Source organism: Solanum lycopersicum, chromosome 4, assembly GCF_036512215.1.
Source record: "Solanum lycopersicum chromosome 4, SLM_r2.1".
Classification (NCBI taxonomy): Eukaryota; Viridiplantae; Streptophyta; class Magnoliopsida; order Solanales; family Solanaceae; genus Solanum; species Solanum lycopersicum.
Window position 1 is genome coordinate 4,446,620 of NC_090803.1, and position 13,698 is coordinate 4,460,317.

The 13,698-nt window shown below is 37.2% G+C and overlaps 1 protein-coding gene and 1 non-coding gene across 4 annotated transcripts; one reads left to right on the forward strand and one right to left on the reverse strand.

The window, feature by feature from the left end:
* The first annotated feature begins 498 nt into the window (after nucleotides 1-498).
* TRNAC-GCA (transfer RNA cysteine (anticodon GCA)) lies at nucleotides 499-570 on the forward strand. Its single transcript has one exon. It is a non-coding gene; the product is annotated as a tRNA-Cys (tRNA).
* A 472-nt stretch (nucleotides 571-1,042) lies between these two features.
* LOC101263805 (uncharacterized) lies at nucleotides 1,043-13,226 on the reverse strand. 3 transcript variants are annotated; one of them, XM_010320961.3, is made up of 12 exons: nucleotides 12,876-13,065; nucleotides 12,049-12,157; nucleotides 11,616-11,682; nucleotides 10,503-11,393; nucleotides 10,338-10,417; nucleotides 8,181-8,393; nucleotides 7,088-8,063; nucleotides 5,695-6,213; nucleotides 5,269-5,597; nucleotides 4,221-4,319; nucleotides 4,011-4,136; nucleotides 1,043-3,043 (listed from the first exon to the last, which is right to left on the reverse strand). In XM_010320961.3, exons 4-12 carry the CDS (start codon nucleotides 11,368-11,370, stop codon nucleotides 1,286-1,288), a joined length of 4,968 nt encoding a protein of 1,655 aa, XP_010319263.1. In that variant the 5' UTR covers nucleotides 11,371-11,393; nucleotides 11,616-11,682; nucleotides 12,049-12,157; nucleotides 12,876-13,065; the 3' UTR covers nucleotides 1,043-1,285. The 3 variants fall into 3 exon arrangements, with proteins under 3 accessions (XP_010319263.1, XP_004236756.1, XP_010319262.1); XM_004236708.5 differs by lacking the exon at nucleotides 11,616-11,682 and having other exon boundaries at nucleotides 7,091-8,063; nucleotides 12,876-13,226; XM_010320960.4 differs by lacking the exon at nucleotides 11,616-11,682 and having other exon boundaries at nucleotides 12,876-13,186.
* Nucleotides 13,227-13,698: the final 472 nt, after the last annotated feature.

Below are 13,698 nucleotides of genomic sequence, written 5' to 3' on the forward strand. Positions count from 1 at the left end.
ACTTTTTTAATTTTACTGACATGAATTTTCAGTCCCCAAATTGATGTGAATGTGCACACATACCAAGGGCAGCTTTACCACACGAATGTCGTGAAAAAATTGAAATTTTACAAACTTTTAAATTTTTGAATTTGTTTTTGTCTAATGTGGGTAAAAAGCAGTCAATAATGCATTCCCGCTTTACAGAAGGGGTTGATAAAAAGCTAGACGGATTGTATTTTTTTCGAGTTTTTTTTGGTTTGATATTTTTCGAATAAAAAAAGTTATAAGCACCATTAGACTCATGCGGTGATTGAACGTTAATAGGATCCGATATTTTTTTCTCACCCAAATAAGAAGGGCGCAACACCCTATTTTCAATGACATAGTTCAGACCATATAGAATTGAATAAGACAACGAGAGTTGAAGCCAAAGTTTCTTACTAAGGTTCTATTAAGTGAGCTAACGATAATCTTATATTAATTTAAATAAATACCTTTTACTGTTTTTATCACCAAGGGTCCATAGCTCAGTGGTAGAGCATTTGACTGCAGATCAAGAGGTCACCGGTTCGAACCCGGTTGGGCCCTTCAAAATTTCAACCTTTTTTCGTTCATTAATCACGTTTTTTTTTTTGGTTACTTAACTTCACGTTAATTAATCACGTTTTTGACTACTCAATTTCATGTTAATTAATGACGTTTAAAGTTGCATAAAGTTGGTGTATCAATTTCCTTATTATCAAAAGGATATCTTCATAATTGCAATTTTAATCGCTGAGGTGGTTGTTAATACTACAAGATAGTGTTATTTAAAGGTAAATCACAATACGACAAGAGTGTATGTGTATGAGCTTAGGAAAACAACTAAAGAATTTAATGATCCAATAATATATCCAGTGTGATTTCATAAGCGGGATGTAGAAACTGTGGGATATATATATAATATATATATATATATATAACACCTTATCCTTACTTTCGGTGAGGTAGATAGTCTATTTCCGATAGATCCTTCAAAATTCAGTGACTGGAAAAAGAAAACTAATAAGCAAACAATAAATAGTTCAAGAAATGGAAGTAAATCTTCCGTTCTACCATTCCATCAAATATCAATACGGTAACTTCTACTCTAAACATTCATAAGCTACTGAATAAAAATGTTTCTCTCAAAGAAATACCTGTGGCAACATGAAATTACATGATTTTCCTCTCATGTACACTTCTCTAATTCTCTACAAAAATACAACAATTCAGTACACTAAAAAAAACTGCCCCGAGGTTTATCGAGGGGTGTGTGCATTAGTTACTGGAGTTCAATACCTTTTGCCATTGCTGCTTCTTTAACAGCTTCTGAGTTTCCTTCGGCCTTGGACAAACTGAGATAAGATTTCCACAGCATTACAGAGAATGGATATACAGACAGAGCTCTCTTCAGGAAACTGAGGGATAGGGACGGGGAACCTGTAAGACCATGCAAAATATCTGAAGCTTCTACCCATACATATTCTGGCGCAACGGGAACAGCTTGAAATAATGCACTTATCAGTAGAGCACTTCCCCAGAAGGAGACGCCACCAGAAGTGTTTGCTGGAATTGAGGTTTTCGTAATCTGCTTGCATACACAAATTGCCAGATGATAGTTGGAAGGAAGCATCCCCATTAAGCTCTCAACCATGTCGACAAAGTTGGTTAGTTCGTCTTTCTTTTCAGGTAAGAGAGATGGACCATACCATGCTTCCAGAACTGTGTTGACCATGGAAGGCTCAAAAGATACCAGACATAGCAACTTGCCAACTAGCTGCCGGACTCTAGGCTTCTTAATTCTTTGGATGAATTGTCTGGACAATGGCTCAGATGTGATGGAAGCACGCTTATCAGCCAAATAACCTGACAGAAGTCTCAATACTTTCCCATCATTGTCCAAATTCTCTGCACGCGGAAACAAAAGACGTTCTCTCACACAATGATTGTAACTATCAGCAGAAGCAGCCTCCAATGCTCTATCAATGGCTAATTGAGCTTCAGTATAGTCATTTTGTAATAGCTTATAGATGGAACAGTTCAGCATCCCAAATACATAATCATTCGGGCTAGAACTGGAAAAGAGAGCAGCAATATCAGATACTGAAGCAGACTCTGGTAAAGACTGGGAGTTATCACTATCTACAGCATCCAGACAACTATTTTGGAAATATTTGTGTTTCCATGAAAATTGGAACCATCGAGCCATTAATCCCTCAACAAAATCTCTTTTCCTGTCTTGGAGTGCGCATTGGACATACTGGTTCCAAAGACATTGAACTCCAGGAACTTCGTCAAACCAGTTATCTAAAGCATCTTCAAAACCTTCAAAACTTCCATCTGCAAAATCATACTCTGCCCGAGCTAACATCAGAACAAGTTCTAGACATGATGGATACAACGTGACATAGTTCTCTAACAAACTCTTACTACATTCTAAACCCTTAAGCACCACTACACATCTAACATGATTGACCGAAAACAGGTGTGCTGCCCTGAGATTTGCTTCATCTTCAAGAGACTCTCTATTGATGTACAATGCTAGAGAATCTACTGCTAATTCCATCAGAGAGACACCACGTTGCTTCTCATCAAAGTTCAAGTCAGTAGACGGCCAATCTATGGAAGAAAGTTCTTTCTGATATTCAAATCGCTGCAGAACGGTCACAGGAAGTTTCCTGTACACAACCAAGTAGACACAACAGACCCAGAAAACACATTTATCAGAAATGGTTAAGCATGTAATGATATCAGGAAGAGACAGTCTGAACGGGCTATCAGATTTCTCTTCTGTGGGATATAGCTCATTGATTTTATCAATAGCTGTAGCAATATTCCCAGACATGCACAGACAATTCATCATCTGCAAAAGTATATCCAATATGCCATCACTGCCGAAAAGAGCATTTCTGTCAGATACAGATGCATGGCGACACAGGGCCAAGAGTGCAGCATCATACGCAGCCAGCCTCTCATCCAGCTGTGTTCGACTATTTATATATAAAAGCCAGAGTTCGTAAGAGCCTTCAGCGTGCTCAACCTGGATTGTAGAATAAGAAGTTTTATCAGTATCTATGTGGATAATTGAGTGAATCATAGACAAACTCACAAGTCAAAGTCAAACCTCCGCTGAAGTGGATTTATGACACTTTTTCAGGAAGTCCATCTATTAGGATGAAGGCGAATACATAACTTGGAGAAGGAACCTTAAACTAGGGGCCGGCATATGGTTTGGTTTGGTAAGGTAAAAGAAGAAAACCAAAACAGAACCTAAGTTAATTCGGTGTGGTTCTTTTTTTTGGTTTTTACCTTTTATGTTGGGTTTTTGAACATGACATAATTACATCAATTTGATAAGGATATGTGATAATTACATTTGACTTCCAGAATTGAGAAGATACTCCTACGGAAGAATGCAGTAGAAGTGTAGAATATTATATCTAAATTCTAAAGTCAAATCAGCACTGGAAAAGGAATGAATTCAAATATAAAATAAAATTCTTTTTTTTTTGGTGAGACATCATTGCAGATTTGATGGTGATTTATAAAATGCTTTTTCAAACAGTTAGCCATGCAAATAAGCCCATTTTGCAAAAGTAAAACATCATTTCCCACGTTGAGAGGCAACTGAAACCAGAAATAGCATATGTATGCAGAAGTTCAGTTATTCGGTTTAATCGGGTTCTCTGCCCAATTCGAACCAAAAACCAAAAACTTGAAAACTTTAAACCAAAATAACTGAACCAAAATAAATTTAAAAAATTCAGTTCGGTCGGTTTTCACGGTTTTAACCTAATAATGTGTAAAACAAACTGGTGTTCTCTGATGCAATTAAAAAAATATTTGGCACACCATCAAAGCAATTAGCTACTATATTACTATGCCTATAATATACAAAACTACAAAAGTTTTTTAGCGCATAGACTTCCTAATAGTATTAACACCTTGAACCAACTAAAATATTCTGTTTTAACAGTAGTAGAATTCAATGTTGAAATACCGCATACCGCACATTTGAACATGTCATCCTTTCCAATGGACTTCTGACTGCTATAGTAAAGTAACAGGTAAACAATCCAGACAACTGCTGACGTAGGATTAACTTCCAAAGCTCGAGCAAGGAGTTTAAGAGCCTACATGTTTTCGCGAAAATTAGAAGGATGAGAATACAGACCCATCCAAATATCTAATCCATAATCACCACCAAAAGAACATACCTGTGATCTTCCCTTCGGTTTATTAGCCTCCTGACTGAGATTAAGAAGAGCCATCTCTACAATCTGGTCATCATCAGCAGATAGTTCCTTGCATGGACCCTGTTAAGTTATTAGAAGATTAGTTACAGCACTGACAGCACGTGTCAAGGAAGGGCAGCAACTATTTTTATCTTCTTGCAACAGAAGGTTGAAAAAAACTGTGATTGCTGCATAGTGAACTCGATCCTATACAAGGACAGGGAACAAAAAGGGATATTGCACCATTGATGACTAAAAATCCAGATGATGACTCCTAAACCGGAAGAAGGATAGGAGCATTATAGTGAAATGGGAAGTTAAAAGAGCCCCCAGAAAGGACCTAGTGGCATGATATAAAAGGTCATAACCAATAACACAGCATTTGCATTCTTTAGATAAATTTAGATGCCTTGACAAGCAATTACAAACGTTCCCAAAGAAAAATAAAAATAGAATATGACCCAGAAAACCAAAATATATTTAAGTTTAAGAGTTCGTACAATCACCAAATTCTTCTTACAGAACTGTTTTGGCAAGCCACAAGAAGATGCAAAATGATTTTTCTTGATTCATCTATGGAAAAATAAAATTAATACTTCCACAGATGCACTAGTATTTTATTTTATTTTTGGATGACAAGAGAAACCCGCAGTCGCAACCCTTTGGGTGCGCACAGGGTAAACCCCCGCTCCTATGCAAAAGCTCTCAAACCACATAGGAGAGGAAACCTACACTAGGCAAGTTTGGTGCGACGAGCTCGACCCAGAAGGCAAACCCCTTGCTTTCGTTGGCAAGGGGTTTCGAACTTGAGACCTCCAAACATGTAAGTCCTAAGCTCAAACCACTGGGCCACCCCAAAGGATAGATGCATTAGTATTTCAAAGGCAAGTTTTCTATAATAGTTGATAAAAATAAAAGTTCAGCTTTTTCCAAAAGCGTTATATAAGTAGGTAAAAATCAGTTTTTCCTCCCCTGTTTTTATCCCCCACACCCATGCATTATTAGAAAATAACAGGATAATTCGACAAACCGATGATCCATTTCTGCTTTGAAAATAAAGTGATTGCCTATTCCAACCACCCTGGACCTCAACACGAGCATTAGCGCCATGAAATAACGGCCCATCAAATGGTAAATCAGTGGGCAGCTGACTAGAGAGAACAAAGGTAAGACTGAAACACTTCACCCACAGTTGGCTGTACTCATGACTTAGAATGGATTTACATGACTGCAGATCAGCTTTCAGAACATCCAAGCCAACCAAATAAGTTGGGGGAGCCAAACCAAGGCAGTCAAGTGACTTGGTAAGGGTTCTTTCGGCAGAAGATAGCTGTACTTGAGTTGGTGATCCAACCCTGTCTACAGAAGAAAACAAGTAACAAAAATTTAACTCCACATGTTGGACATGAAGGAACTGCTCAGGATATCTTACGCATTTCAAACAGAAGACCCATACCATCATTATCCAATGTCACCTTCATTCTACTGCCAGAAGAGTAGTCTCTAACATGTTGCCAAGAACACTCAGGATTATTGCATTTTCCCCGAAGTTCAAAGATACAAAGTGGCCAAAGCGGGTCAATGCTAAAATTGCAAGAGTAAGACCCACTCTTACTGCTAATTAAATCCAGTGAAGCTGCTTCAACTGAGACCGCACTTGAAATGCTTGGAATGGTGCTGCTACCAAAATTGTCTTCCCCCTGATCATGAGAAGTTTGTACACTGGAATTTCCAATCTGTAATTTGAGTAGATCCATGGAATCTGAAGCCTTGAAGTCTAAGATAGCACTCTTCAAAATAGGATATGAAAAGGTGAATGAGCTTGCGAACTGAGATTTGTCATCGCTTGTGTTGATACAACTATCTAAACAAATATAAGAGGAAGGTGATGCAGAAGTAGAATCAAACTTCTCATTGTTGCCCTGACGGTCCACCTCAGCAGGCATCTTAAACATCGTACTCATCACATCACGACCTAATAAAAAGTTCAAAAGGAAAGAGAAATAAAAGAAAGTTGGCTCAATCAGAATAAAGAATGTCAATCTCTGAAATGATAATTTAGGACAACTCATTGTTATATGACGTCCAAAAGAGCATGGATACCATGACGTTCAAAAATTATGAATTCGTGATTAGCATTCTGGAGAATTGAAACCAAAAGTGTACAAAAATAGAAAGAAAATAGTTATTCCTAACAACTTGTACAACCGTACAAGTGATGCAACAGAATGAATTTTGCCTGTCCAGGAAACTACATCAAATAGTGGATATGGTGAAAAAAACCCTACCTCTAAGCTTACCATATATGCAATACAAGCTAGTTCACGATAACAACTTGATTATTATCACACTAACGCTAGATCTGCTGTTGCCAAGAGTCTTTAATCTTTTTAGAGATTTGTATGTCTGTCAAAATAAGTTCAAGGATGTAGAGAACCTTTGGCTTTAGAAAACCCTCAATTTGTTTTAAGAAAACAAAGAACTCGTGAAATCAAGTAGAGCACAACAAATACAAAAGGATTCACATAGCTGAACCCAACTAGTTTGGCATTGAGATTGATGGATCGTTTGACATCATATCATTTTTCAGCTACCACATCCAATTAACTATTGTGTAGTACTTGTAATATGTCCTTTGTAGACAGGATACTGTGCATCTTTTACTAAATCCATTTATTACATTCTATTAGAAGTATTTGTTGTTTATCTAAGAGCATCGCACTACCAAATAGCCAACAAGGTATTTTAGTGTTTTAAGAAAATTCTGATTTACAGATCATATGCACACAGGTCAAATTGTGATCAACAGAGATGAGCTACTGCAGAAAAAGATGTCCATAAAGTACCACTACCTTGAAAGTCAGATCCTTGTTGTGGCTCAATCTCTCGCTCTGAATCGGAGCATAATCTATCGCCCATTACCACCCTCCCCACAAGCTCATTATTTTCTGTTCTTCCTTCAGCTACGGCTTCCAGGCTCTCTTGTGGGCACTCCTTCTGGCACAAAGTTCTCATCCTTAGTCTTTCAAAAAGCTGAGAGCGCAAAGTTGCTTCAAGGATTAAAGAATCCTGAGAATTATCCATCGTTGATTGCCCCTCTGATGCTTTGTTCATATTCTTGTCCATGTCAACTATGGATTTTTCCTTCCCTTGATAGTCCAGATGGTTTTCTGGAGATTTATCTTCGAACAGAAATGTCCCTTCATCCTCATTACGAGACATACTGAAATCCTCAGAAGGGGAGCACATGTTATTTGCACCATTATCTTCCTTATGAGGCTTGAATGTGATGCAATCAGGCTCGCTGCAGGGATCAGATGCCAAATTGTAATGCTCCTGAAAACTGGAGACGTTTTGAAGAGCGACATTATTTGGATGGACATTTAAATTGGCTTCATGTTGATTGTTGAAGTCAAATGTAGGCTGCACTGCACAACTTGAAGAGGGAACTGAATGCAAATTAACATCAGAAATTGCATGTAAGGAGCCCAATCCAATTCCAGTCTCATCAGGAAACCCACAAGGCAGTAACAAATTTGGATTTCCCATCATAAGATCTCGAAGCTGGGCTGAGTATTGTTCTCTTCTACTGTATAGGTGAGAGCATCTAGCATTAGCTTCAATCAAGGCCCTTTGAGCCTTTCGGTAAGATTTCAGAGCATTTCTTTCTTCAATCTCGCACTTGCGGCGATATTCCTGTGCTTCTTCCAGTTCTTTATCTTGCAGTTCTTCTAAATTCAACAGTGGTTGCAAGTCTATTCTGTTGCTTCCACTAATATTCGGCTTGTCACAGAAGTTCCAAAAGCTTGGAAAGTTCAGAGATGTCTTTCACAAGGGGAAAAACAACTATCAGAAATACGCAATTCTAAGCTTTGGTTATAGAAAAAGAAAGGGAGAAGAAAAACACAGGAAAGAGGAAGACAGAAAAAGGCAGAAACGTACCACATTGGCCACAGCATTGCTGCCCGCACCATGGTTGAAGGCTGCAATGTTGTTACCATCGGGAGAAGGCTTCTGTGTGTTTTCATTAGATCTGACTAGATTGCTGCCGCTCTTTTCAGTTACATTAACACCAGCAAGCCCAGAACTCACTTTCTTCGGTAAAAGAGGCTGATTGTACTGACTACCTAGTTCAGCAGCATGCTCTGTCTTGTCCTTAGAATGCAAAAAGGGGAAAAGATAACAAGTACCCATGAAAAAAGTTCACTAGCACAATCAAATGCACATGAAGTTAACACGAGTTGTCAAGAGACAATAAAATATCTGCAATTTAAGTTCACCGAAGATCAATATCGATGCAATACAGAAAGCATGTTTTGACTAACCCCCCCACCACACCACACCACCACGGACACAAAAAAAAAGCCCCTGCGCTATCACCAGTATATACAGCTTAAAAAACACAATGACAAAAATCAAGCCTTCCTACTGTGTGATCTTTACTGTTAGAGAAAAGGAAGGATAGCTTTATCCATTTCGACAAGTTTGCACCTCGGAATCATGCAGCGGAAACTAAGTTGAAACAAATGAAATTTCATATAACCACCATCTCACAACAACAACAAAAAAAGAGTAATTTTATATGTTCACTTTCAGAATCCAAGAGGAAGTTGGCATTATCAGGTAATTTCCTTCCCATATTACTCAACTACATTATCGTTTAATGGTCAAGTTCACAAGTCAGAAACAAAATCAGTAGAAAAGAAAGATTTGATATATGCCCGACCAGACTTGATACAGTGGAAGTGACATTATAGCAAATGTATCTGAATGTTGCATATACAAGCATGCTAGGTCCAGGATGAGGAAATCTAGGAAAAAACTTAACCATGACTAATACAAAACCTCAGCTTAATGAAAATTTTGGAATGGAAAGCATTGAATCTCGTCATAAAGAGTCATTATCCTTCATTTCCGAGTTGGCCCTTGCTAAGCAAATTGTAGTGGTGGCCAAGAAGAAGAAATAAAGTTAATAGGACAAGATTATATACCTAGATCATTTAGGAATACATAGTAAACAAAGTTTGATTGGCAAGAGCAGTCATTTTAGCTTGTCGATCCATCCTATTTAAAACGATTTTGGACCTTTAACATTGCTAAAAGTTTTACACTCCAAATGAATTAGGTAGATAATTTGTGAGGGCTCTTCTTTAAAAAAAAAACTCTCTTAATGATGCGACATAGCAGCTTAACTATAAAAAAATAGAAGTCATAACAACAGATGATATATGTAGGAATAAATAAGAACATGGATGACTTAATATAGACCCGGATGGGGCGACATACTCCAAGTATAACCGAAGAAGGAATGTCAACAATATCAAAACTTCTCATGCTTGATCATAGGGACTAATTGCTTTGGATAAATAGAAAGGAATGGACAAGAATGAGACTGCACTTTAGAGTCAAGACAGTACCTCATTCACTATTCCATCACTATTTATTTCCTTCCCATTCTAACCCATTGCCCCTTATCACAGGCCTCAAGGTAGTCCATACAACCAGTGAAAGATAATGAAGCACAAGAAAAAAAGAACTAATCCAGAGAACCTGATATTGAAGAACAAGACAGAGAAAGTACAACCTCTATTTATTTTTTTTGACGAAGAGAAAGTACAACCTCTATTTTCAGTATTTTCAAGGTGTCTTTAATTTCCAAGAGGAAACATTATTGGATTTGCGAGCCAAACCAAAAAGATCAAACTGTTGACTATCCTAAGGCTTTTATCAGACTATATCAATGTTTTATTGAACCCCTACGGGAACAAGCACCTTATACTTTATAATATCTACATAGGCACTTAGAATTAAGCATCTCTTGCCAAAAGGCTAGACAATTATTTCAATGCACTTGGCACAGAAATTTTATCTTCACTATCTTACCTCTGAAAGATACCGTCTTCTAAGTGCAGTAGTTGCAGTAATAGAGGAGAGAACTTTTACTAAATGGAAGACTTTTGGGCTAGTGAAACTAAGTTCAAAATATCCACACAAAGGCTCCATGCGCCAAAACGATATTGAACCAGCCATTCAATGCCCATTCTCACGCTTGACGTTAACAACTAGATAGGGATTCTTGAGATAAACACGAGAATTTACCAATTTATTGGCAGCTTTACTTGCAATTTCTTTTGACGAATTGCTGGAACTCTGATTGAGATTCCTTACGGTATCAATACCTGTGGGAATAAGCTCACTTGAATTACACAGCAACTAATGTCATTAAAATAAAGTTGCTTCTATATATTAATAGAGTATGTGTACCATCTTTGAGAGTGAGAGATGGATTTGTTGAAGAAGAAGCGCCCTGATACTCTTTTTGTTTTAGTTGTCCAGCAATGACTGAACAAGACAGATATTTTTCTCCAGGACTGCTATGATCAGCTAGTTCCAGTTGACAGGAATCCTTTAATGCACAGTTTTTTGATCCTATAACCATAGACATAATTTCATGGGAGTTTGAGAAACCCCAACTTGGATTTGACGAAACAATTTTTTTGCGTTTCTTATCTGGTTCTTGTAGTTCCCGTAAATTATCATTAGTAGTTTCTCTAGATGCCCTCACCACCAAATTCCTTTTATTGACAAGATTTACATCCCTACACGAAGCTGAAGTTAACTTTTTGGTATTCTGTAATCTCTCAAGATTTAATTGATTCTCGCGAATCGCGATCATTTGGCGCAAGTCATGAAGTTTACTAGAGTTCAGATGTGCATTTGCTCTTTTCCCATGGTCAAGGGTAGCTACCTTATTTGAGTTGTTAAACTTTGTAAAACAATGCAAGCGGGCAGCATTTCCATAAGTGCCTCCATTAGGTTTGGTCAATAAAGAAGAAACATTGTGACTTACAGCCCCTTTGCTTGGCATCAACTTTGCCTCATTTCTAGTAATCTTTTGCAATTTCTGAGGTCTTCGAGGAGCAGGTGCTGGTGGTTTAATAAATTTTTCCTCAGCAAAGGTTCTGTTTTTACTTGCTGAAATCTTCTTCCGTCCAGAATTTTCACAGTCACTGCCACTTTCATCTGAGAAGCTAATCAGAAACGGTACAAAATGCTCTCGATTCTTTTTAGAACTCTTCAGATGAGCTGATTCATGAGGTGTACTAGAAGGCGCATCAATTGAGCGACCCATTTTGCTGGAAGAAGTATTTTTTTCTGCAAAGCATGCAGTTAAGAAAAAATATAGCAAATAAGTCATGGGGCAGACAGATAAGCAAGAAATGTAATTAAAGACCGAACAAATTAAGTAGCAAGTTCCATAGATTAAATGGATCGTAGAACTAGAAGAATATGTGTTATAACCTCTTATCTAGTTACCTTTCCTTAATGCATACGGGGGTGGGGGGGCTATGAACCAAGGAAGGAGAAGAATTGTACCAAAAGCTTAGTTGCGCAGACTCTTCATTTTTGATGCCGAACCTGTCTCGGATTCTTCAAAAATACACTACTTTTGGCGACACGCATCCGTTGGCATTTTTGAAGAGTCCAACATAGACCAAAAGAAACACTTTATATATATTTTTTAACCTAATTTTTTATTTTATGGTTTTGTAATACCACGTGCCAAGACAAGCACTGTTTACCAAATGTATTCAATATAATAATAATAAAATTTATTCAAAAAAACAACAGAGTAAAGTCAATCAAATTAACAGCCACGCATGGAAAAGTGAACTTAACAACAATGTGCATATATGCTGATGAGATGGTTTGATCAAAAAACTGTCACCAGTCATTCCTAGTAGCTAGATGAAACCGCGAGGGTTAACAATACATATAAATGTTCTAATACTCTAGCTTAACGACATACCTGCCTGGGTATCCTGAGAATTCCCATTCACTGTATCAACGTGAACCTGCCGCTCCAATGGAGCAGAAACACTGCTCGTAAGCTGATCGGTGGAACAAACATTTCGATCCTGTCAAAAACAATTCTCAATCAACTCAATACTCTGTAGCTTGATAACCCGGAATAGTTTCTATTTGCCCAAAAAAGAAATTCATACACTCACCATTGTTAAAACACAATAATAAATAAAGTTCACACTTCACAGGCACTCAAAGCAACACGAAGGTGAAAGAAAAGACATCTTACTTTGCACCAAGGCAGTAACGACTAAATTCAGGAGGATTTTAAAGCAACACAAAGGTGAAGGAACAGAATATAGGGCGAAAACCTTCACATCTAGAACTTAGTTGATTTTGAACTTTAAATTAAATCTGATGCTTCTCTAGAATCTTCTCATTTTGTTGAGAGATTTATACAAAATGTAGAGAATCTCTAAAACCTAACTAATCGTTTTATTATAAACGTGTTGTCTAAGTCAAATTGCGAGCACTAACTAATTCCACAGGTATTTGCAACCTCCCACAGTAAAAGTACCGGATATAAACCCTAATTAATCTTATATGACACATTATTGAGTATCAGAAAATAAATTGGGATCGAGGTATAGTTTCTCCTTCTAGGAAGACATTGAAATGCAAATAAAAAACAGTAGTAAATGAAACTATGCAAATACACATCTGGAAAATGATGAATTTAAAGTTTAAAACATAGAACTAGCAAAATTGAGCTGCTATTTCGAGCAAAGGAAGTAAAATCAATAGAAATTGAGGTAAGTTAGAGATGCTTACATCGTTATCAGATGCAGTAAGTTCTCCTTCTTCTTTGCTTCCTGAGGAATTGTTGTTATTCAGAAACGAAGATTCTCCTCTTCCTCCTCGTTCCTCAGTAAGTTTTTTTACCGAATGCTTTATGACCTGTTTCCTCTCTTCGTCGATATTCGCCATTTGAGCCCAATCTCTCTCTCTCTCCGCGCGCTCTAGCTTTCTCTCTCCTATTGCAATGGCGGTTACGGAGGGAAACTTTGGCTGACGAAATTGGAGGCCGAAATTCCGAAAAGGGAATTTGTGGGGATGAAATTTCGAGTATTTAACAAAGGCCAAATACTAAAAAGATCCATAAACTTGTAGGCTTTTTTTCCTAAAGTACCTCAAACTACGTCATTTTCTTATTAAATCATTTAATCAATCATTATTTGTTTTTTTAGAACATTGTGGGTTGATTTTGATCGATTTTTCTATTATAAATGCCTTTAGTTGTGTTCGAATTGTAATGATTTTGATTGAAGGAATGAACACAAATTGTGTTAGTCTCATTTTATTTTCTAATGTGTTCAAATGACTTAAAATATAATTATTCTTGAACATTTTCATTATCAATTAGAATAATGAGTTCTGAAATAACATATGTATCATTTATCAATACCCTTCACAAATCTGGTTTCACATCGGACAACGGTGTTTATTTAAACAGAACAAATTATGGATGATTCAATAGGAAAATGACGCAGTTGAGATACCTGAGGGAAAAAACCCAACAAGTTTAGGAATTTGTTTATGTATTTGGCCTTTAACAAAAGTGTATATACTCTTTAATTCATAGAGCATACGTCTA

Coding starts and splice junctions, on each gene's coding strand:
- LOC101263805 (XM_010320960.4), bottom strand. CDS start 13,031: ATGGCGAATATCGACGAAGAGAGGAAACAGGTCATAAAGCATTCGGTA. Junction 11,394..12,048: donor TTCTCAGGATACCCAGGCAG/GTATGTCGTTAA, acceptor CATGCTTTGCAG/AAAAAAATACTTCTTCCAGC. Junction 10,418..10,502: donor ATCTCTCACTCTCAAAGATG/GTACACATACTC, acceptor TTATTCCCACAG/GTATTGATACCGTAAGGAAT.